This window comes from Stigmatopora nigra, chromosome 8, assembly GCF_051989575.1.
Source record: "Stigmatopora nigra isolate UIUO_SnigA chromosome 8, RoL_Snig_1.1, whole genome shotgun sequence".
Classification (NCBI taxonomy): domain Eukaryota; kingdom Metazoa; phylum Chordata; class Actinopteri; order Syngnathiformes; family Syngnathidae; genus Stigmatopora; species Stigmatopora nigra.
The window spans coordinates 7,865,131-7,889,462 of record NC_135515.1 but is presented as its reverse complement, the minus strand read 5'-3'; the positions used below and the strand labels follow the sequence as shown (position 1 = coordinate 7,889,462).

The 24,332-nt window shown below is 42.5% G+C and overlaps 3 protein-coding genes across 3 annotated transcripts; 2 read left to right on the top strand and 1 right to left on the bottom strand.

Annotated features, from left to right (window-relative positions):
• The first annotated feature begins 14 nt into the window (after nt 1-14).
• On the top strand, nt 15-18,471 carry sh2b2 (SH2B adaptor protein 2). Its single transcript, XM_077722049.1, has 9 exons — nt 15-2,063; nt 8,406-9,345; nt 12,207-12,308; nt 12,385-12,476; nt 12,685-12,788; nt 12,860-13,018; nt 13,174-13,370; nt 14,342-14,516; nt 16,058-18,471. The coding sequence occupies exons 2-9, from the start codon at nt 8,437-8,439 to the stop codon at nt 16,396-16,398; spliced, it is 2,079 nt and encodes a 692-aa protein (XP_077578175.1). The 5' UTR covers nt 15-2,063; nt 8,406-8,436; the 3' UTR covers nt 16,399-18,471.
• A 223-nt stretch (nt 18,472-18,694) lies between these two features.
• On the bottom strand, nt 18,695-19,961 carry dnajc30b (DnaJ (Hsp40) homolog, subfamily C, member 30b). Its single transcript, XM_077722056.1, has one exon. The coding sequence runs from the start codon at nt 19,901-19,903 to the stop codon at nt 18,869-18,871; it is 1,035 nt and encodes a 344-aa protein (XP_077578182.1). The 5' UTR covers nt 19,904-19,961; the 3' UTR covers nt 18,695-18,868.
• A 34-nt stretch (nt 19,962-19,995) lies between these two features.
• Nucleotides 19,996-24,160, top strand: bud23 (BUD23 rRNA methyltransferase and ribosome maturation factor). The gene is made up of 12 exons (XM_077722061.1): nt 19,996-20,164; nt 20,257-20,294; nt 20,425-20,520; nt 20,888-20,970; nt 21,073-21,169; nt 21,253-21,349; nt 21,890-21,940; nt 22,023-22,108; nt 22,170-22,215; nt 22,326-22,387; nt 23,399-23,488; nt 23,579-24,160. Exons 1-12 carry the CDS (start codon nt 20,120-20,122, stop codon nt 23,631-23,633), a joined length of 846 nt encoding a protein of 281 aa, XP_077578187.1. The 5' UTR covers nt 19,996-20,119; the 3' UTR covers nt 23,634-24,160.
• Nucleotides 24,161-24,332: the final 172 nt, after the last annotated feature.

The following is a 24,332-nucleotide window of genomic DNA, read 5'->3' as shown; positions in this document are numbered from 1 at the left end:
TTAGTCAGTCCCCCCAATACAAATGGGTTTTAAATGAGGTTTTTCATCATTGTTGAAGATGAGTTAAACATTTATATCTTCTGCTTTTTTTTACAGGACTTTTACATTGAACTAAGTGGAATGTGTATTCTCTTCAAATACTTCAATTGTTGTTCGATGGGCATTTTTTAAATTTGTTTTTCCCCAATTTTATTTTAATTGGATGGGTAATTGGCTTATTTAAGTTCTATAATTTTATTGTTTAACATGGTTATATTTAGTACTTTGTTCTTTTTGTTTGTAATTTTAAATTTACAGCTTGATCTTTTTTTCCCCCATTATTTTCTGGCATGCTATTTTGCTTCATTTTATTTTTTATTTATGGCTTATCCTTTTTCAGTGGCACGTGAATAATTCTGTCCAAATTATGCTATCTTTTCTTTGTGATTTAATTCTTGTGTGTTTTTTTTTAAGCAAGTCCCCAGTCTTGCCAATGGATGCATTGTGCCGCGTTGCTTTAAATCTCATTCATTCATTCTTCTGAGAACTGTTGCATAGATACGTGTGTGTGTGTGTGTGTGTGTGTGTGTGTGTGTGTGTGTGTGTGTGTGTGTGTGTGTGTGTGTGCGTGCGCGCGCGCGCGCGCGCACACGTTCATTCATTTGATTGCACTCAATTCTCTCAGCAACGTTTCAGCTTCCTAACTATTTCTCTTTTCTCCCATCGTTCTCCTTCCTCCCACGGCAAAAAAACCCTCCCACGCCCTCTCCTCCCCCTGGGTGTTGCCATGGAAACAGAGCTCCTCTGTCAGGTGGCTCAGTGTTGTTGCTCCACGATTTGCTCTGACAATGCATCTCGCTGAATCACCCCGTCACGTGCTTCCGGGATCGGTACCCCCTCCAAAAAAGTAGACATGTAAACACCCTAAAATGGTGACGCATAACTAACTCGTTGCTTGCAATTGACAATAATAGACGTCCATTTCAGTAAAATGGGCTGTGGGTGCTTATCTTTCAGTGCCATTGACAGCAAGTAAATTAATTCTGGGCCAAAAATAAACTAGTTTGGCCCATATCAGATCTAGTTGGCATTAATGTGGCTCAAAAAGCAAACTGGGTTTGACACCCTTGTCCTATATAGAGGTGCACAACAGTTTTTGCATGGTTCTAAGCAGGTTTGAAGCTGAAAAACGGCCTGGATTAGCAACTAGCAGGTCTACCAAAGGCAGCAGCTGTCTTCTGCTCGACTAGGCCATGACGATGTGGCCCTTGGCCCCTGTTGAGAAAGAGCCCACGTCATTCCTCTCAGAGGGGATTAGAGTAAAAGGATGGATGTATTCTGCAAGCTAGCTAGCTACTAAGTGGAAAACATCAACAAGCGTGTGGACAGTCTCACACACACAGTATAATAAAAAGCATAGATTTATTTTTAATCTAAATACAGTATAGTAGTATGCATCTGAAGATAATTACTGAAAATATAGCCAAGTGATGTAGTGGACATTGTTTTTCACTCATTTGGTTTTGCTGACTGGGGTTATCATTTTATATTTAAAACTCTGATGCACTTGTTTTGTTGTAAAATATCGAAGTTTGCTAACTTAAAACTAGTCGATTTGTTTCTTTTCAAAGTGAAACGAGGTCACACACATGAGGTCAATGCAATTAATCAGAGACTGTTTGTCAAGCAATTTGTGTTTATTATTGAAACAAAAATAACACATCGGTCGCTATTATAAAAATAAGGTTCTTTTGTATATCAAAGCCTGTGGGAATGAGTTCATTGTACGTATTTCGATGTTGTATTGTGGAAGGGCCAAACCGGAAGTCATGCCTCATCTTCCTCCCGCTAGCTTGTCTGGCAGGCACCAACATTCGGGAGCAGCTACTCACAGCCAGGCTGGCTCACACTGCGTACTTAGCGGGGACGGACAAGGAGCTCGTCGGGCCGTGAAGAAGGCGTATCCGGGCGGAGTTGGAGGTACACGCGTGGGGCGGTGGACTTTCAAACCTTAGGAAAAGGATCCCACGAGGCAGTATCTCCTCCGCCAGCCATCGTCGTCATGACACCAGTCCCGCACTGAGGTGAGTGAGCCCCGCTTGCATGTGCCAGCATCCATCCATCCATCTGTTCTTTCATGATGTCTGTCATGTGTGATGTGCGCGGAAAAAAGCCATGTTGACTGCTTTATTTTGGCGTGTGCGACACATCGGACATTTTGGACAGGCGCTTAAGTCACTTTTGTAGGCACCAAACGAGGGAGGGGGTTATGGGTCTTCTTATAATCCGTTTATCAGTATTTAAAGAGGATCTCGGAGCCTGCCCCCCTGGCCGATGGTGGTGGTGGTCGTGTCCATGTGGGCGTCAGCATGGTGTTGTCTCCAAAGACTGCCATTCATCTGCAGCCTGGATGTGTGAGCCATTGAAGAAGAGCAGAGGCAGCCTCCATTCATGAAGTCCACTGTTGGCACCGGATCTGCTGCTTCTGCTGGCTGGCTGGGCTTTCTATTGACTTTCTATCGGGTGTCTCCTTGAAAAGGCCCCATTACCATTCGCTGAGCCAGAAAAAGGCCCCTAGGAACAGGCTACAGACTCGCCTATTGTCATTCAAATGAGGAAAAATTGAAACAGACTAGGTAGATTTCTAATCTTAAATTAAAAGGGAACTTGATCCGTCAAAATCCAAGGTTCTTCTGCTTCTTCCAGTTGCATGTTGCTAGGTAAAGTTCAGGTAGAATTGATGATATTCTGGAATATTTCAATCATGTTTACACAGAGAGATTTACATGCTATGAGGTAACTTATTCATGTTCACTACTCATCTATGTTTACTACTTATTTATATTGATTTTCTATGTGTGCACTTCATGATCAAGCTTTGAATCTCATTACATTTTTATAATCTCAATAAAGGCATTTAATTCAATTCAATATTGGCTTGTGTTTCAGTCGTTTGAAGAGAATTAAGGCCTATTTAGGTTCAAGGAGTATTTATATCATATTTATGAAGTTTTTTCCCCCCTTTTCCATAGTATCAAAGTATGTGATGACTTTTTGTGTTAGAAAATAGAGTTTTTGAATAGAACCATCAAATTAAATCAGAAACTATACAGCTCTTTAAAATGTATGTTCTAATATTATACTGTATGTTTTTAGAGAGTACTTGAATCTATCTCCTGGTGTTTTACAGGTTGCCATAATCATTCATGAATACACAGACTGGATTTGAGTTATGAGTGCCTTCAGCTAAGAGTTCAGTCACAGAATGTATTGTATGTGTTAAATTTATGACAGCGTAATTGATTCTACTGAGCATTTTTGATGCTGATGTCGCAGGTGTTTCTAATGTTGCGTGGAGTGCGTGCGCCAAAAAAAAAAAAAATGAAAAGCTTGAAGAGGTGTCACGCTTGTAGCGTATTTGGAGGCCGGTGGTCATCTGTGAAATTAGTTAGACCTGGTGGGTGAGTGACAGGAAATGGCAGTCAGCGATGGAATGTGCGTCTCCCACACGTTCTCCGTCCTTTTATCGCTTGATGCCATATGGACGCCTCGGTTTTGTTTGGTGATGGCGGAGGCTCGTCGCCGATCTGTGCGCTCGGGCGTCGCCATCTGGGAAATACATACGTCTTCACGTGAGTTTTCCCCATGAATGATTGCTTTTTGTGCCGTGGTGTCGTCGCAGAGATTTGTCCAGCTCGGATCGGCGATGTTGGTCAAGAACAGCGGCGTCGACGAGTATTATATAAATAAATAAAAGCTGAAGGTTGAGAAAATGTTCCATTGTTCCAGTGCGTGTATTGAAATGCCATTGCTATTTATGGAGAACAAGAACCAGGGGGGTAAAAGATGGAAACTGATTTTACTGTAAATATGAAAATGCTATTTTGGAGAGTGGAATATTTCCAGGTTAATGTTGTGTCAATGCCTTTTTAGATGGGATGATGACACTTGAAAAATGAAATGATTTTCAGAAGGAAAGAATGAGTCGGAGATGCTTCTTGAAATTGTTTTCTGCCATTGAGAGCAACAAATGCCCAATGCCTTTTGACTGGGAGACAAAAAGATGGCGATCAACATAGATTGGGCATTAATAGTAGCCAATAAGTGCTAAGTAGAAGTGAAAAAAAGTGTCACTAATTTATCTCATGCCTGCTATTGACATTGATAGATGTCCAATTCGCTTAAACTGGCTGTGGAAGCTCATATTTCAGTGCCATTGACAATTGACACCACTGCTCTAGGAACCTTTTTTTCTACCTGCTGGCCTGTCTAGGCCAAAACGTCTCTAAGCCTTGGGGGTTATCATCAGAAGTCAGTTCAAAGTTCATTGGAAACAAGGCGGGGCAAGGGGGCTGTTACTGATAATCCCCACCTTGGTTTTCTTGTTCCTTTTACTTCTGATCTGAAGCCTTTGACGTTCTCCTCAGTCATGTTTTTTGTCCCAACGCCACGCGCTCCCACAATCGTTCCTAATCCAATCAATGTCGCTCCTCGTGTTACTGGCAATTCATTGTTTTACTGTGGGAGTGTTTTGAGGATGTTTGTGTATATGTGTGTGTTTGTGTTTGTGGCTGACAGCTGTTTTATCCTGAAATGTCCTAACTCTGCAGCCCTATTTACATCTTACGTAAGAAAACATCCTTAATGAATTCACAGTGAGATTGCGTGCCGCTGTGTACTGTAGTCGCCGCGTTGTGTTGTTGTTGCATGTGCGTGCGCGCGCCCTACGGGCTAATCTTAGCAAACACGGGCGGACCCAATGCGCCTGGGGGGAGCGCCCGATGCAGCCAATCATGCTCATTAGCTGATCACTGCGGGAGTGCTGCTGGCATGAGGCAGCTTGCGGGGGGCGTATGAAGCACCCGCCGCCGCCGTGTCTTTGGTCAAAAAGCTCATCAGTCGCCAGAAAGTGGAAATATTTGAGAAAATAGCTTATTCTAGTGACCCCATGGGTAGCGACCGATCTAGGGTGTAGTCTGTCTTTGGCCTGAAGTCAGCTGGGATAGGCTCTAGCACCCCGTGGCCCTGAGAAGGCTAAGCAATGTTGAATTGTTCTATTTGGTGAGCCCAAAATTATCCTTTTTGTTTTCAAATCAAGTATTCTACTCAATAATGGTCTTGAAAATGTATCATGTTTTTCATTGGGTTTGTGTTTTATAGAATGGTAGTTAGAGAGAACACATGACTATTTTTTTTGGGTAAAAAATGTTTTTTTTTTCAATATCAGACTGAGGGGTGTGGACTACTTTCCTGTTGGTTTAATGTCAGCTTCCTGTTTTAAGGTCAGTTCTCTAAGCTTTTATGAGTACACATTTATACTGACATCACCCAAAAATCCAAGAAAATCCAATAACAAACATGGATTTCATCCCTCTATTCCAGGTCAACACATTTTTTTTCAATATTGACCCCTTGATGAACATAACATAGTACATTTGTGTTCTTGTTGAAATCCGAGCCAATTTTCCCATCATTTTAATTTTGATACCAAAATAGAAAAGATGGTGCCCCCCTTGAGTGTGCAATGGCAGGCACAAGTAAGTGAGTTTTTTCACATTTTATGCAAGACACAGTTCATTATTTTTCTCAAAATGAGGGGACTAGGACTCCCATTGACAAGAATGTGATCGGGACATTTGCATTGTGACAGGTCAGCCATTGCTGGATGCCATTCACAAAGCATCCCGTTTGTCACCCTTGAGAAAAATCGGACTTTCCACTCTGCACTTTTATTCCTCTCCTTCCTGCTCAGTTTACTGTTACACTCGCTACTCCCAAGCATCTGACAGAGATATCAAGCCCCCCCTCACCCCCGGGTAGGGGGAGACGAGGAGGGGGAGGCTCGGTCGTGGTAGATCTTAACAACAGATAGGGACGAGATAACGGAAGGAGGTTTGGCTCCGGTGGCCTTGAGGTTTAAAAGCGGGGGCGGGCCGGGGTGGGCTTTTTGGCGTTTCTTCCCGCCTCCACACACACACACATGTATACACTCGCTGGATTGTTTTAGCAGCTGCAGCCAAAACATGGAAGCCGCCTTCCCTTGGCTCCTTCTTTCATTCATAGGTCCTCCTCCCGACTGTCAATCATAAGGCCGAAGCGTGCTGAGGCCGAGCTGTCCACTTCCTCTCGTCCCACGGCTTCAGTTTCATGCTGACTCTGAAAGTGTGTGTGTGTGTGTGTGTGTGTGTGTGTTAATTCTTACGGGAGCACATCCTCATCCGTTCAGCTCACCGTTCTACCTCGGGTGTTCTTGTTCTTTTGCTGAATGAGTGGAAAGTTGGCCCGGTGTTGGTTTTTAAATAGCTGAATAGATACGGGCTTGCTGAATGAATGCAGATCATATGATGGGTTCATTCATGTAGATGGGGAAGGAATTGTATATACACGGAGTTTTGACACCTGAGGTTAACTGAGGGACAATACTAATATTTTCCTGGTCAAGGGAAATATCAGTATTGTGCTTTTTCAATGACTCGGATTGGATTATTAATATAATAATAGCATATAATCATTTTTCTGCCACATTATAATATCCCATTGTGTCATGTTGATATGGTGGTTTTATATTTATTTTTCTTTTTTAGGTACAATTTGTTGACCTAAAAAACTAAGGAATTGAATCGAATCATAATTGCCTTGTAATGAAAAATATTCCTTAGAAGCACTGTGTAAAAAAAATACCTTTTCTACATTATCAAGTAAAAAATTCTATATATATTTTTGGGGGAGGATGCTTGAGTTGGGTTTTATCTTTTTCTTTCCTCACTCAATTCCCAAAAATGTCTTCATTTTTATTGTGGTGGAAACGGGGCATCCTATTCCTGAGTCACACAGGTGCTCCTATGTTGACATGATCATCAACTTAAACGGTTCGAGCGCCCTTTGCCGTCAATGGCAGCCATGGAGTCGACAATGGAGCGTCTTCTCCAAGAAAGTCCGGCACTGTCTCGCACGTGTGTGTCGTATTTCGCATTAATGGCCTTTCACCACGTGTGGAATGTTTGTCATCCCTTTGTGCGCGGGCGGGGGTGTACGCGCATGTGTGTCGCCGAGCCTGCCTACTTCCTCCTTGACTTTCTTTCATGTTCATGCTTCACAGAAACAAATAATAGGATCAACATGTGTGTTGCGGCGCAATGCTTCTCTGCAGATGTGTCGCTATCGCTGGTGTGCAGACCGACAGCACGCGTGACTGGAAATCACGGTGTGGAGACCAATCGCATTTTCTGATTTTAATGCTGGTCTGTGTTAGACCCCATGAAAAGAGATTGTTGCTAAAACTAGTTTATCTAAGTTCTGAAAGTAATGAAGTACAGTAAAAATCCAATGTTATCCAAATTTGCAAGGATTTAGCAATTCAGCGCACAAGTAGTTATATGTATTGGATAAGAAATCATGAAAATGTCTTTAGATTGTCTAAATGTCTGTAATTCCACAGCTTAAAAGTAGTTTTTCACGGCCGTGAAAAAAAATAACGTGGGTGGCTAATAACATACAACAATCTTTATTTGATGATTACTTCTTAGCAGATCATATACAGGAAGTGTATCTACCGGTATATCTCGAATATTGTGGTTAATGTAGACCAGACATGGCTGCGATAATTGAAAAATCGTAGGGTCACCTCTATTATATTTATCTTTTTATTTTTCTTCAGTGCTGAGTCCTAGCAGCAAAACTGGCATCTGTTTACATTTTTATGAACTTAAAAAAAAACTAATGGCAGAAAAAAATTGCAAAGAAGTGAATTTGCGATAATTGAAGTCTCGATTTTTGAGGGAAGACTGTATGTACCTTCAAGCATTAGTTTACTTTTGCTAAGTATTTAGTATTGTAATTTGCCATTTTCATCAATCTGATCTCCTAATCTAGTCTGATCAGTACATAAGATGTAAATTAATTGGTTAAACTTTGTGTTTTATTGGTTGCACCAAAATCTAGGACTCTCTTGGCTTTTTGTGCCATTGGTTTGGCTCCCTTGCTCTGGTGGTCGTGGAATTTAAAACAAAAACAAAAGTAGTCTTCTTCAGTTATGATTTTTGAAAGAGCTTTAACAGCATTTTTTCTGTCATCATCACTGAGTAAGATGGATGACCCTCCAAGCGTCCTTTAAAGTCCTTGACAGAACCTCCAGTAATCCAATCGCTTGTCACCAAAGTCAAACTGGGCACGTTTTGGGCCACACCAGACGCTGGCCATTTACTTCACGGTGGCGCCGTTTCCTGGTGTTCTTGTTCCCATTTGACCCAATTAAACGGCAATAGTACAACAATAGCAGGAAATCAAAAGAGGAGGGAACGAGATGGCATGCATCAAAGATTTAAAGCTACACTATTCTTTATTTGATCCAGACAGACATTTGTTATTCATTATTTTCTGTATTTCTATTTTAAACATTGTCTTCCTCCTCTTCTTTTCCATTCTAGCCTCTCCTCGGCGGATTGGCATGGCCCAGTGATGAACGGAGCGGCGGCGCCCGGTAGCCCGGAGCTCTCATCCTCGTGCCCGCTGCCCGACTGGCGAGAGTTCTGCGAGCTCCACGCCCGAGCCTCGGCCGTAGACTTCGCCGACAAGTTCCAGCGCTTCCTGTCGGAGAACCCGTGCTACGACTCGCCCGGCGCCGACGCCAGTTTCTCTCAACACTTTGCCCGCCACTTCCTAGAGTGCTTCTCGGCGGCCCTCAGCCAGGCTCGGGAGAAACGCTCGTGTTCGCCGGGGGAGGACGGCTCTGCCGTCGCGCCCAAATACGGCATCGTTCCTTTTCTGGGGATCCAGAGCTGCCCCTTGTCCTACAGCCACGAGCTCTACCAGAGACGCAAGGACGCCGGAGCTTCTAGCGAATCCCTGGACAGCATGGACAGTGGCGGCGTAGAAGCCGGGGGAAGCGGCGCCCGCGGCCCTCAACCCGCGCACAAAACGCCCGCCTTGGGTCAATCCCGAAGTTCCGAGGACGTGTCGGCCAGTCGTCCCAAAGCTCGCTTCAAGAAAGGCTTTTCGCTGAGGAACATGAGCTTGTGCGTCGTGGACGGGGTGAAGGAGATGTGGCATCGCCGCGCTTCCCCCGAGCCCGACGGTCCCTCCGCGGTCAGGAAGCCCAACGGAACCGCCGGAGGTGAGACGGCGGCGGCGACCACGACGGCGGGAGGAGAAAAGTGGTCCCAAAAACTGAGACTGTCCAGGAGCTCCCAGGGCCACAAGGCCGAGATGTTGGAGATCCAAAGGGAAGGGGCACTGAGGTACATGGTGGCTGACGACACCAACTGCATGGGTGCCGCGCAGTGGCAGAAGTGCCGACTTCTCCTGAGGAAGAGCAAGAGGGACGAAGGGGCTGACAGGTTCCTGCTGGAGTTCTATGTGCCGCCAAAGGTTTGTTGTCATTAAGGTTTTATCAATCATAATAGCTTTCAGATATCAGATGAGGAATAGGCTAGGGCAGGGGGTCGGGAACCTTTTTTAGTCATTAGTTTTTTTTAAAAAATGTTATTTTGTCACTTTTAAAGTACACAAAGTTTAAATTTTATTACACTTGCAAATTAAGAGATTGAGTGTGCACGGAGAAGATTTTTTTTTTTTATTATTCATTTATTTTCTAACCTGCTTATTCTCACAAAGGTCGCGGGGGGTGCTGGAGCCTATCCCAGCTGACTTGAGGCACCAGGCAGACAATCATAGGGCACAAGGAGGCAAAGTACAACCAATAATAGCCAGGGTTTGGCAACCAGCTAGACTAGCATGCACACAGGAAGACCCACCTGGGATTGAACCCAGGAGCCTAGAACTGTGAGGCAGACCTCACCCATAAAAGAGCCTCATTTGGCTTGTGAGCCATAGGTTTTCTTACCCCTGGGCTTGTGCAGCAAAAGAACTGATTGTGGGATCTTGAAACAGAAAGGTGTCAGTAAGTTGCAAAAATTGCCACCACTCTTGCAGAAAAAATCTGATGGCTTCCTCTTCTCGGGCACACGCTGACAACAAAGACCCAAAAATAGTCGTATGAGTCACCAGCAAAGGGAACATGCGATTGTTGTTCCTCAGCACTCTCACATGCGGCCTTCTATTATGGTCCACATGTGAAAAAAGAGCACTTCCATAAAGCAGGAGAGGCTTTCTTAGCACTGTCCTCTTCACATGGCGGCCAGGAGTGCAAACTCAGCGGTGTCGGATGATTAAAGTGACCAGCGCAGTCTCCTTCCTGGCTGCCGCACGATGACACAGCAGACGCCAGCTGACCGCACACAACCTGCTGTCCCATCAAATCATTGATTCAAATACTGATGGAGAAATTAACCTCCTGCAAAAGTCTGAGGTCAGCCTCAGATTTTTGTTTTGTTTTTAACACAATATTGTACTGTGCACTCAGCTTAGTGCAAACTATGTCACTGAGGGGGCATAGAAAATGTTTTATTCATTTTACTCCTGTGCATGTGTGGGTTTTCCCCTGGGTGCTTTACTCCCACGCTCCAAAAACATGCATAAGAGTTCAGCAGACTCCAAATGGTGTATATAGGCAGGTTTGTTAGAATATTTAGCATACATTTGGCAGCCAGTATGAGGTGTACTGTGCCTCTAATTACATTTTCTCAAATGACGATGTGCTAGTTAAAATAGGTGAATCACTTTCCAATTTGGAAAAATTGACTTTTGTTATGTAATGATTGCCATAAGCAATAAAAACACTTTCAAATGCAACGTGGCACATAATTACTCACATAGAGAACACCTAAAAGTCGCAAATTTTCTCTAGTGGATGGGGTGCCCAATCAGTATGCACTAAATTTAAGATTCTGTATGACACTGACAGCTTGACTGTCTGGGTACATTGCTTGCTCACCCGCTATATGTATATAGTGAAAAGGGAATGTGCATATGCATATCATGCTTAGAGCAGGACTATATTAGCAAGATGATCTGGATTACAGAAAAAATGGGTCAAACGAGATTTTTTTTTTTACAAAAAAAGTACTTAACAAAATCCCATCAAAAATTGTTATCCAGCATACACAATTTGAAATGATCAAAAAATGTATAAAATAGGAGAAAACATAAGTATGCTTTTAAGACTTCTGTTCAATCAGCAGTGGTCATAAAACCCAGAAGTGAAAACACCATACACAACTGATTCGTTTACATTCTCTGTGAGTTTTAGGTTACTATTTTCACCACCTCAAAAAAGGGAAGAAACCAGAAAAAGTAAATATTTCGGATCAGTTAGTTGCACTACCATGTATGCTTCTTTATTTCCTCAGAAACAGGGGGGTTGTGGGGGGGGGGGGCAGCATTGGTCGCCTCAGGCTTACCGGTAGCGATTCATAAGGCAAGTTTACGCTAGACATTTGATCCTCAGACAGGAATTGCGGGTGTGGATGGGGGCCAAGATCAAGATGAGAATGCTGTTACTCCAGACAGATCAGCTGATAAGCCAGAGCAGACCATCACACACACACACACACATAGAAAGACCCCCTTTGGATATGTTGAGATTATCCTTGGCAGAGGGCAAACAGAGTCTCGGCTCTTTGATCACATGATGTAAAACCGCTTCCTGTTTTGTGTCTGTCGCAGTCCAATGATGGCGTGAAAAATTGGCCTCCCGTGTTTAAGGGCTTCTCCGACTGGGGGCGGGGGGTGTGGCTGGATACGCCATGACTCATTTGGGCCCTTAATTATCATGCATGAAGGACCATTTGGAGGCCTGCTCACCATACAACTAAAGACAGGTCGCCTAATGGTTATGTTTGAAACTCTATTTTAACCTTAAGTATGGTGTCTTACTGTGAAAGAGTTATTTTAACCTTGGATCCTTGTCAGTTGTATGTTTTAAAGCGCTCTTATTTTGGGCTACTAGTATAGAATTGAACTGCTAATTAGATTATCAAAGCTATTTTCCGGGAATATGTTGCATGCACCGGATGCTCTTCTCAAAATAAACCCCTTATTTTCAATAATACATCATAAAAAAGTACTGCTGTGTACTGCCGATTCTGAATGTTATTGTATTTCTTACCAATGAATGTTAGAGTCTCTCTGTGTATCAATATTCATTTTTTTAGAATTAAATTGATGATCTACAATTTTTTTAAGGATTGGTATATGCCGTTTTTTAGTTTAGTTTTACAGTTTAGCCAATCCCGAGTAGATTAAACCAACAATGCAATTATAAATGACCAAAATATTTTTTCAGTTCCTTCACATTTGACTTAAATTTTATTTTTATTTTCCATGTTCAGTCTTCAAAAGCCAAGGTGAACATCCCCTTGACAGCTATTGTGGAGGTGAGGACCACCATGCCCCTGGAGATGCCTGACAAAGACAATACGTTTGTCTTAAAGGTAAAAAAAAAAACAAGCAAAAGCCTTGAAATGAGGTCTTCCAGCACATGTCCAATTCTGACTTATGACTCCGTAGGTGGAGAACGGGGGCGAATACATCCTGGAAACCATCGACTCGCTGCAGAAAAACTCTTGGGTCGCTGACATCCAGGACTGCATAGACCCCGGGTAAACCTCAATATAAATATTTGCTCATAAAGAAAGCAAACAAAAGGGGCGTAGCGATGAAACATACAAGCATTAATCATCCAATTAGCAAAGGTTTTGACAGGTTTCCTTTACACAAACACACACAGAAATGACTTAAATTCCTGCTTGTTGACGACAAAGTAATAGGCTGTACGTTTTTTTAACGATCTGTCGTGCTCGTATTCAGGGACAGCGGCGACGACATCGAGCTGGCGTCATGTCCGCATGGTCAGGTCTCATCCAAAGACTGCTCCATGGTGGCCTCCTGCAGCTGCGAACTGCTTTCTGAGGGTGAGCACCATCGTCAAGGTTGGCATGTGCCATCAGTTGTCTTGTAAATAAGGTTAAACTCTTTATTTTAGGTGTGTATCGAGCTCCAGAGAGATTATGTGTGGCGGCAGAGCATTACAGTGCCCCTTCAGTACGTTGTAGGGAACCCCCTTTCACTCAGCATCCATCCCATATGCCTTTAGAGCGCTTCCTTCAATCCCCAGAGGCCCAGAGCTCCAACAGTGCAGCAGGTAATCATTTGGAAGTTTGTTCTGTCAAATATACAGCCAACTATTGGATCGGGGGGCTTTTCTTTCTACTTGTTGACCCTTTCCCTCCTGTACATACAGAATGAAATACAGTAATCTGTCGAATAGTAGAGCTAAAAATGATCACTGTTTGGCAGGAGAGGGATCGAAGGAGCCTGAAGGAGACGCTAGTCTCGCCGGTTATCCGTGGTTTCACGGGACGCTGTCGCGTGTCCGGGCTGCTCAGCTGGTGCTGGCGGGCGGGCCGAGAAGCCACGGGCTCTTCGTAATCCGCCAAAGTGAGACTCGCCCTGGCGAGTATGTGCTCACGTTCAATTTCCAGGGCAAAGCCAAGGTGAGGAATGACATCTGACAAATGTATAGTGTGTTTCTTCTATTTTTTGCTTTAGAATTCTTAGGGATATAAGTCTTTACTTCTCTTTTTTCCTCTTCTACATAATCATCAATAGTAGCTAATATACTAAAGTATCGAAGGATGAATGATACAAAAAATATACAATGCGATTTATGTGGTCTTTCCAATATTTGGCATAATCACAGGGTTTGAAAAAGCAAATTATTGTTGGATATTTCTCAGGAGTAGCATAATATGCACAGTGGGGTCACGCGAGGTAGAGTAAGACGGTCAATCAACGCTAACATTTACAAAAATAGAAGCAATGACGTAATTTTGCTTGACCTATTTTTTGGAAAGCGGCCTGATGCTATCAAGTCTGGCATGTCATGGCATTCGCTATTTCTACCATCTCTGAAATTATTTGCCATTCAATATGCTCAGAAGAGAAAAATGTTTTTAATTTGAAAAGTAAATATTTTACTAGTTTTTCTCTCAGGAATAATGCCTATTTGATCATTTTGTATATCAATTCTTTAGAATTTGAAGTATAGGGTGTATAATTCTTCAATTCTAGAACGACCCAAGCCGACCCGACATTCAGATGAATGAATTACTGTTATTGTGATATTACATCTGTGGCTTAAGCACAGAACAATTTTTAATTATTCATGCAAACAGCTTCGATCATTAAGTTTAGCTGATAAAGAATGGGAGCAAAATATGTTATGCATCTGTATTTTTCTCAATTCTCACTCATGTCCATTCTTATTATGTAACACGTTTCCTGCTCATTGCATCCTGTCAGCCAAACGTGTGCAGCAAGCCGTCAGCTGGCCCAGCGTGTCGCACGCACTCACTCGCGCACGCACTCGCGCACGCACGCTTCCGTCCGACTCTGACCTCTGTCTCACCGCGTCGGCTTCAACAATTCACTGAAGCGAACCATTTGTTCTCCTTCCCCACCGCAGCATTTGCGTCTGTCGGTCAACGACAACGGGCAGTGCCACGTCCACCATTTGTGGTTTCACACCGTCTCGGACATGCTCAGACACTTCCACGCTCATCCCATCCCGCTGGAGTCCGGGGGGTCGGCGGACATCACGCTACGCTCTTACGTTCAAGTGCAGAGAAGTGCCAACGCAGGTATGGACAAACTGCACCTTAAATAGAAATACCAACACTGCATCTGCCTGTACTTTTAGAGAAATTACATAAAGACCATGCATATCAACAAAAGTTCACTTCAATAAATGTCACTCTTTTTTTAAGTATATATTGAAAAAAACAATCATTGTGTGTATATTATATTATATTATATATATATATATATATATATATATATATATATATATATATATATAATATACAGATGTATACACATACATATACACATATATACACATTTACACATATATACACAGATATACACATTTACACATATATACACAGATATACACAGATATACACATTTACACATATATACACAGATATACACAGATATACACAGATATACACAGATATACACATATATACACATATATACACAGATATACACAGATATACACAGATATACACATTTACACATATATACACAGATATACACAGATATACACATTTGCACATATATACACATATATACACATATATACACATGTACACATATACACGTATATATACACGTATACATACACACTTCAAGCAGGGCACGTGAAACAGCTAATTTTTTAGTGGCCACAGTTCAAGCTGGAAACTTTGAGAGGTTGGTGCAGAACCTTCTGGCATGTTGTGTTCTCTGAACGGGGCTAAAACTCCATGAACCTGCACCGCATGGAGCCTCCGCACTGGCACGCCATGAATACCCTCCTGTACGGGGGAGTGAGGGGGCGATTATACCGCAATGGGCCAGACTCACCGACCCAGCCCTGCTTCGGTGGTCATAAATGGGCCCACTGTGTTGCACATAGAGCCGGGGTTTGATTCCGCTATAAAAGGCGTTATTGATACACTGCTCAGGCACCGGTGTTGCTAGAGTCACTGAGAAAGGATCATAAAATAATGCCTACACTGTTTGTGAAAGAGAAGCCTTGTAGTGCTCAACGAGTATCACCGAGATGCGGTAAATCCTCAATTTTCATAGGGAATCACCCCTGTTGTGAATCGTGAACATTTATTATTTGGGGGGCCATAGGTTGCTTGTCACACTTTCTTTAACTTGTGTTGTTGCACAATATGAGTATTGAAATTATTAGAATTATGGCCATGAAGATAAAATCAGTTTTCCCACAGTTCCTGCCCTTATTACTCAACACAATTAATTCAAATGCTACTTTAACAGTACATTTTTATTCAGAAAATTGCCATCTTTTTGAAAGAAAATCCCAAAAGGCAAGTGATTTGGGAATGCACAGAAAGCAGCCATTTACCGTACAAATCCAAGATTTAGAAGTTTCTTCCTTGACAATAATTATTATTAGTTGTGAATTTGGCACTACCTTGTGGCATTCTAAGGGGCTACAGTAAGAACCAAAAATGTGTCATTTGGAGTTTTTATATAAACGGATTTAACACGTTCCAGTGCCATTGACGATGCTTGACTAGGAGGACTTAGGCTGTCAACCAATGGCATCATTACATGAAAATGTCATGCGCACAACCTTAACGCATCTGTTCTAAACAATCCACAGAGGTGAGCGTGCCTCCACTCATCACGCCACCCAGGGCGGACGCCAGCTGCCGCCCGGACTTGACTCAGTCGGCCTCGCACCCGCCCGGGATCTCACCCTCCTCCGGCCCCACCGTCGCCGTCACCACCGCCGACACCCCGCTCTCCTCCAGCGCCTCCTCCTCGCCCACCACCCTCCCCTCCCTCTCCCGTAGCGACCCCGGTACCGGCGGGGGCTTACAGAGCCGCAGCGCCAGCTCGGAGCGCCTGCTGGAGGCTTCCGGCGGCGCCTCGGAAGACTACCACGACCCCGACGGGACCCGGCGGGCCCGAGCCGTGGAGAACCAATACTCCTTCTATTGAGCGTGCCGCATCGTTTGTTTGGGTTCTGACGGCGGTTTCCTGTTTGTCTTGAGTCGAGAGCAGCGGCGGCGGCTTGGCCGGAGCGCGCAGCTGCGCTGGGCATCGCCATGAGGCGCGACAAAGGGCTACGCTTAGATGACACTGGAGGATGTGCGTAGGCAGAAAGAGCAACAGGAAGCGACCACCCTCTTCTCACGTGGTTCCCATTCTGCTCGTCCGACACCCGAGTTGGAAATGAGAACAAGGCCAGGCTCATGTTTGGAAAGCTGCTCCCAGTCCTTACGGGGTCTCATCCTCCTCCTCCCCCTCGAGGCAATCTCCACACACATAGAGTAGGATATATAGAGTACACAAAAGACGGGTTTCATTGAGGGTCTTTGCTGCTTTTGAGAAAACTGGGAAGTCTGGATTTTGGGCCTGGGGTTTTGTCTTTTTAGCATCAAAACATTGGCGCTTCCAGATATTTTTCACAGGGTGGTGAGATGGGGTCCTAAACCATCATAGATGCAGACAACAGAGTTATCACGTGGACCTAGTTTAAGCTAAAATCCACAGAAGTTTCATTTAGTATTTTTATAGTATTTATAGTAATATAGTATTTTTATTTGGTCGGAAACTCAACTCAAATTGACAAGATCATTCACCTTATTGAAAACGTCAAAAGAAACACAAATCCCAAAAACCTTCTTAAATGAACCTTGTTTGTTGACATTCTGCAAACAGTACAACTTCACTGTTGATTTTTCTAAGCTAAAATGTGAACATTTTGACAAGCACAAACAACTTTTCTTCTTTTGTTGTTTGGCAAATAAACAATGGAGGCCTTTGGCAGATGTAAAAACAAGTAAATACGTACTCCAAATCTCAATGAAGTAAATGTAAACGGAAACTTCTTCACCACAACAAAGATGGAAATCGTAAGTTTTGGGTCAGCTCCAAAAATGTGCAACTTTCTAATTTAGCAAATAGTATCAATTAAGAAAGTTTAAACATCATATGTCTTGCTTGTGTATAGAATTGTAGAGAAACTGTTTATGAGTCTGTAGGTCTTTATTTTTTTACCCCCAAAAAATAGTACGCTGTGTATAATAACATCATATATTTTTTACATTCCCTATAGTATAATAGATCTAATATATATATTCCAAAATATTTGTATCATTAGAAATGTAATATATAAGAACATATATTCCTTTATATTGTAGCTCTCAAAAACCCAATCTATGGAAAAGGCAGCTTTCCTGATGCAACATTTCTTCTTTTGTTTCTCCCTTTTAAAAGGTAAATATGTACGACATTTTATTAAAATAGAAGGGAAAATTACCAAACCTTTGGGGTGGTAATTTGTCAAGTTGCACACAACTTCCCAGTTTTCTTGAACGCAGCATGAAAAAGAATGATTTTTCTACATCAATTTGCAATGGTTTTAATTGTGAAGCAGCACCATAATATTCAAGATGGCCATCATTTTGCTATCCCACTGGCTTATTTTGATTTTATTTTTAATCTGCGTAAGTGAAGATGTGGTTCTGTAAAGTCTTTTTTTTTGGTGCCAGCTTGTCATTTTGGGAAAAGTGTACTTTAGATATACTGTCCAATCCATTTGACTAGGAAGGGTTGGCTGTAAATGACAAGCATTGAGTCCACAGGAGGAACATATCGAGAAGATGTCCAAATGGCCACCCGGCAGCATTTTCCAAGACAGCCCAGCAGGTTAATGTGCCAATTTAAATTCTATTTTTGGAAACAATATTTCGTGTTCCTTCGCTGTTGTAAATTGAGTTTCTCCTCTTTTGAATCTTATTGTTGTTCAAGGGCCCCTTCTTACATATCAGACTTCTCACAAGGCCCAAACACATTATTTAGCGTAACAAAAAAATATTTTTATTTGTTTTCTGGCTGTGTTTTGGAGAGTCTGTGCAGCCTTGGAACCCCTTTTGTTTTGGTAAAGATTTAAAGTTGATTTGTTTCCGTTGTCTGACCGAGTTTTGAAGAGTCTGTGCAATTTTGTACAAAGTGACGTATACTTGACATGCTACTTTATATTTCTGTGAATAAAATGTGAACAAACTATTTAGATTCAGCTACATAATTTAATGTAGTAGTTGTCATATGAATGCATCTTTTGTTTTGAAGTAAAATCCCTGATACTAATCCTCTTTTGTTGACAGAATCATCACTTTTCTGCACAGGGGGTGCTGGAGCATATCCCAGCTGACTACATCCTAAACTGGTAAATAAAAGCTAAGGTACTTTTTAATTATTTAAAAACACAATGTGCAGAACTTTTCAGACATTGGATGCCATTCATTTATTTCTTTTTTGCAGGAATAATTAGACTTTCATGATACATTTATACAGTACTTTATACAGATAAATGGAAGGGATTTTTCAAGTCTCTCTACTTGGCATCGGCAAGTACTTTGTTGATGACTAAATACTGAGCTGTCCAAGTTGTCCTGCTCGTATTTCAAGGTTGTGTGATGCTCATGAAGAGGATGCCCGCTGCGAGCAGCAACAAAACCGCCGTCCCATCAATTATCTTGTATTCCCTCCACTTGTGCAGCTTCTCCTTGTGGGCCTCAACTTCCTTCTCCTTCCTGGCTCTTAGTTCTCGCTCCCGTTGAAGCTGTTCGCCATAATGGGCCTGGTAGAAGGCATCAAAGTCATAAATGGGCCTTCCTCCTGTTTGGGAGAACCGCCTGGAGGTGGTTTGCTGCTTGGTGGATCTGCTCGGGGTGTCTTTAGATGGGGGTCTTCCTCCACTGTGGACATCTGTCGTGGTCAGGATACCCCGATCGTACTTCTTTCTCAAGGTTTTGTTGCCCAGAATCGTGTAGGCCTCGTTGATCTCGGAGAATCGCACAGCGGATTCCGCATTTCCAGGGTTTTTGTCCGGGTGGAAGATGAATGACTGCTTGTAGTAGGCTGTCTTGATTTGGGACTGGGTTGCATTGGGGGACACTTTGAGGAGGTCATAAAAGGCCCTTTTGTTTCTGTGCAAGGGGCCATCTTTAGAGTCCCTCGTCCAGCTGTAGCTTCTGGATTTAAAGGAGAAGATGCGCCGTTTTTCTGACTTATTTACCCGGGCGATGCAGTATGCTCGAAGCTGGTGGCTTGACGTGATGTGGGCGTTAAGGTAGTGGGAACCAACTCCTTTACTCCCGGAGAGTCTCCAATGTCCCAGTAAGGAATTGTTTGAACCGTTCACAGTCTCTTTTGCACGAACACCAAACCTTGTTAAACGAGGAGAGTGGACATCCAAGCAAGTTTCAGTCACCTGATCAGTTCTTTTAACTGGCTTGACTTCTATTTTGGGTTCTGGGTTCATGCATTTTAGCCGAATATCGCCTTCATTCCACGTTAAAATGTTATCATCCCGGCATGCTGGAAAATAGTCTTTTTCACGCCAAGCTTCCCCAGAGTACATCGGTCGACTCTGGCCGTACCTGAGGGTGGAAAGCCGGCAAACTCCGCCGCCCAGCTTGTGGGCGACCTCCGCCATTTCCCCTTCATTGAACGAGGAAAACAAACAGAACTTCCCCCTACGTCATGCAAAATACACCAATAAGAAAAGAAGTACCGCTAGATGGCACAATGTTGATTTTGCTTTCGTTTTTCACCGAAGAAGAGCTTCCCTACCCGATCAGTCACATGTGTCTAAAACGACGAAATTGTTTTTGAGTATTAATCTACATCCACGCATTTTTTTCCGGTTAATATGAGCTCCTGTCGACGACCGGAGCACACTGCTCCTGCGGATGTGGTCAGTTCTCATTTTCAATTTTTGTCGCATCTTAGTTAACAGCCTGATTTGTAAACAACTCGGGTTCTAATTCTGTGTTCTTCCATACGTAGTTCTACAATGCTGATGAGGCAAAGAAGTACACTCAAAAGTAAGTCTAAATGTTTGATGTTTAACAAGAGATCTATTGTTACCGTCTACAAAATGACAGGCTTGCCGAGGTCAGAAGTCAAAGATCATACGCGCCATTAAGTTCGTTTATTTTGCTGTTTTTTATTTAGCTCTCGAATGATTGAGATTCAGACACAGATGTCGGAAAGAGCCGTGGAACTTCTGAACCTTCCGGAAGACCAGCCGAGCTTTCTGCTGGATGTTGGGTGAGCCATCCATCATTTTTTTTTCCTCACAAGGGTCGCCGGGGGTGCTGGAGCCTATCCCAGCTAACTGCGGGACACCGTGTAATCGTTGGCCAGTCAAATAGACGGACAATCATTCACGCTAGGGGCGATTTAGAGGGTTCAAGCATCTAGCATGCATGTTTTGGTGTTGTGGGGGAGACCAGAGCACCCGGAGAAAGTCCATGCAAGCCCGGGGAGAACATGCAAACTCCACACAGTGAGCACTGATCAGGGATCGAACCCCTTCAGACAGCGGAATGTCACTGAAAGATCATTTAATGGCGAATTAGTTAGAAAACCGTACTCATTTAAGTTGCAAAGAGGTCATCCTTTTTTTCCCCCCCAGGTGTGGTTCGGGTCTAAGTGGTGACTACCTGACAGAAGAAGGCCATTGCTGGGTCGGTGTGGACATCAGTACGGCAATGCTAGGTTCGTTTTTGGCACTCTTCATTGCGCCAACATAACACACCCACTTGGATGTTAAAGAATAAAGAAGCTCTTGCAATGTGACACATTTTGTACGTCTGTCAGATGTGGCACTGGACCGAGAAGTGGAAGGAGATCTTGTATTGGGGGACATGGGCCAAGGGATGCCCTTCCGTCCGGGAACCTTTGACGGCTGCGTTAGGTACAATCATTTTTGTCATTTTCATTTCGTGTATCTGGGCTATTTTGATTAAATTGATTTTCTTTTTCTTTTTTCCCTTGCAGTATCTCAGCTCTACAGTGGCTTTGCAATGCTGACAAACGCTCGCACAGTCCTCCAAAAAGACTCTTCGCCTTCTTTAGTACTCTCTATTCTTCTTTGGTTAGTTCTTTTCAGTGTAATTGTACGGGTGGGTAGTTTTAAGACGGTATTAAGCTTGCAAAATATCATCAATTATTTATTGTTACACAACAAATTGCATTGTCTGTGTAGATGAAATATCTTGCTATGTTGTTGAAAGAAGTGTGTACTTAAATAGGCTGGCCATTGGTAAACTGTTATTAATGAATGTGTTTCGCTGCTTTTGTTATTGGCAAATTCTGTCATACTGGTCGTGGCGATTTGTGTTCACCGCTTCATAATTTATTCATTTTTCATTAAGCGTTTGTTTAGTTTATGCAGCATCATTATGTTTCAATTTGTTTTCATTCAAATCACTGCTGCACTGTTGATGTGGGATATCTAAATGCTATTCCATTTTATTGCAAGGAGCGTTATTAGCCTTTCAGTATAGTGTACTTTTCGCATAGATGGTCTAAGCTTAATGAATGAAGATAAATAGTCTTTACTAAGAATGTGCCTGCTTTTGTGAATAACCTGAATTATCATGGCCTTATGTTGTTGTTGTTGTTTATATTGCAGTCAAGGGGTGCCCGGGCTGTTTTTCAACTCTACCCTGAAAACTCTGACCAGGTAAATGCACAAAACTTTTGTTACTGTTAAAAAAAAATGTTTTCCTGCTGTAATTATAATTTGTAACCCCCTCATTTGGTAGCTGGAACTGATCACGTCCCAGGCCATGAGGGCAGGCTTCAGCGGAGGGATGGTGGTAGACTATCCCAACAGTACCAAGGCCAAGAAGTCTGTGCATTATTTGAAATTTGTGTGAATCGCCATTGTGTCTGACATTGCATTTTTGCAGGTTCTTCTTGTGTCTCTTCGCTGGCATGACTGGCGTCTTGCCCAAGGTCAGTTGCAAATGATGAATCAGGTCATGTCTTAAAGTAGTGCTCGGCAATTGGTTAAATTGTCAGTAAAATGTATAGCCCTCCTAACAATTGTACTTTGTAAACTTCAGGGTTTGGGCTGCGAAACGTCGGACAGGAATGTCCCCAACCAGGTCCAGTATTCAGGACAAAGGTACAAAGATACACATGCACACAATGACTCATGTTTACACAGATGCAATAACCTGCTTATAACAAACACATTAGTGTGTCTATTGGATTAAACACTGAACAGCATCCAATCTTTCTATCTTTTTTGTTTTGTTTTTTATGATGTTAAGATGCCACCTCGGGGCAAATGTGCACCGTCAACACATTATTTAATTGGACTTTTTTCCCTAGCAGATACCTGCGTAAATGAATTTGAGCAGATAATTTGTGTGTGTTGAAATATGAGCTTCTGTCATGGTTTGCTTTCACGCCCATTGCGGTTTGCCCTTGGTGGCACTGATGATGAGATGGGCCACGTTGAAACAACAATGGAGAGCAAAAAGCCACTTGAAGCATATTTTACCTCCTGTTTACTTAACATTACACAGCGACTGGCTGGTTAAAAAATGGTTCCCTGTCACATATTCCAGTTTTTAAAAAAACGATAATGGTGACCTCAGCCCTTTAACTCAAGTCTAATGGAAGGCTGTTGATGTTTTTTAAATGCCAAGCCAAAAAAAATCAACGTGTGGGCACTGTATTCATGAGTTCTTTTTCTACGCACACTTAACCTCTTTTCCCTCTCTTTTATATATATGTATAAATACATATAATTTTCTGAACCACTTTATTCTCAAAAGGGTCGCGGGGGGTGCTGGAGCATAACCCAGCTGACCATACAAGGTGGACCAACGTGGATTTAAACCCAGGTCTAAACTAAAAAATATCCCTAACATTATATATTATGTGTAAATGCAAATGTTTTTAGTTTTTTTTAATGACAATGAAAATATAGCATTTAGATGTGGGCCTGAGTTGTGAGTCAGGTTGTACTGTACTTGCATTCATCAACCCGAAAGGCCCAGAGAAAAAAATCCGAAAGGTGGTCGTCCCACTTGACGTGAACCTCTTGTCCTGTGGGTTTTCCTGCTTTTCACACGGGTTGAACCGCACACAACAAACCTCTAATTGGCTCCACTCTCTCCATCCACAGATGCCGCTTCAAAAACATGAGAGGTAAATCGGTAAAGAAAAGCCGGGATTGGATTCTGGAGAAAAAGGAGAGGAGACGACGACAAGGACGGTATAGACAACTGCTCCTTTTCCCTCCCCGTGTACATACAGTACATTTTAAAATATTAGTCTCACTTCTGCATGTGATGTTGTCTTTCAGAGAGGTTCGGGCGGACACCAAATACACAGCACGGCAGCGAAGACCTCATTTTTAGCTGCCATTCATTCAATTGCCAATCATATAAAATGCCATTTGCAGATACAGTCTGATCATAGTGGACATCTTATTGGGTTTTCATCCTTTTTGAAAATGTTAATTATGGAGACCTCTGAATCAATCCCAATCACTGTGCTTGGAGAAAGCTGATGAATCAGTAAATCAATGCGTTTGTGTTGATAACAAAGAATCTAATTTTTCCAACCATGGTTATTTATTCCCATAAAGTCAATTTTAAATGACCACAATGGCCGAGATAAAGAAACTTTTCCCCTAAATCATGCAATGTACTATGTATATACTAATATACTGTACTACTAATATAAATACTTTACGTCACTACTCCCCAAATTGAACAACCTATACTCATATATTATATCATGATGTCCAAAAAAAGTAAACAGTTACTTTTTTTCTTAGTTTTACACGGAATTTTCCCAGCATATTTTTGTCTTGGTTCTATTCAAGAAAAATGTTGGATCAGCATTGTCTTCAGTTAATAAATTGATAAATATCAATATACTACATGTTGTGGCTTCAATGATACACTAGTATGAAAAAGTTTAATCACGTCAATTTTGTCATTTATTCATAACTCATGCGTTTGCATCTAATTTTCACATTGAAAAATGAATGTAACCTTTCAGAACAGAAGTTACCCTCTTGGCAACCAAGTGGTTAACATGTTGGCCTCACA

Bases quoted from the DNA above. Each gene is read 5' to 3' on its own strand.
- sh2b2 (XM_077722049.1), top strand. From the start codon at position 8,437: ATGAACGGAGCGGCGGCGCCCGGTAGCCCGGAGCTCTCATCCTCGTGC. The intron at 12,309-12,384 runs GTAAAAAAAAAA...ATGACTCCGTAG, and splicing joins ACAATACGTTTGTCTTAAAG to GTGGAGAACGGGGGCGAATA. The intron at 13,019-13,173 runs GTAATCATTTGG...ACTGTTTGGCAG, and splicing joins GAGCTCCAACAGTGCAGCAG to GAGAGGGATCGAAGGAGCCT.
- dnajc30b (XM_077722056.1), bottom strand. From the start codon at position 19,903: ATGGCGGAGGTCGCCCACAAGCTGGGCGGCGGAGTTTGCCGGCTTTCC.
- bud23 (XM_077722061.1), top strand. From the start codon at position 20,120: ATGAGCTCCTGTCGACGACCGGAGCACACTGCTCCTGCGGATGTG. The intron at 20,295-20,424 runs GTAAGTCTAAAT...TTTTTTATTTAG, and splicing joins GCAAAGAAGTACACTCAAAA to CTCTCGAATGATTGAGATTC. The intron at 21,941-22,022 runs GTAAATGCACAA...CTCATTTGGTAG, and splicing joins ACCCTGAAAACTCTGACCAG to CTGGAACTGATCACGTCCCA.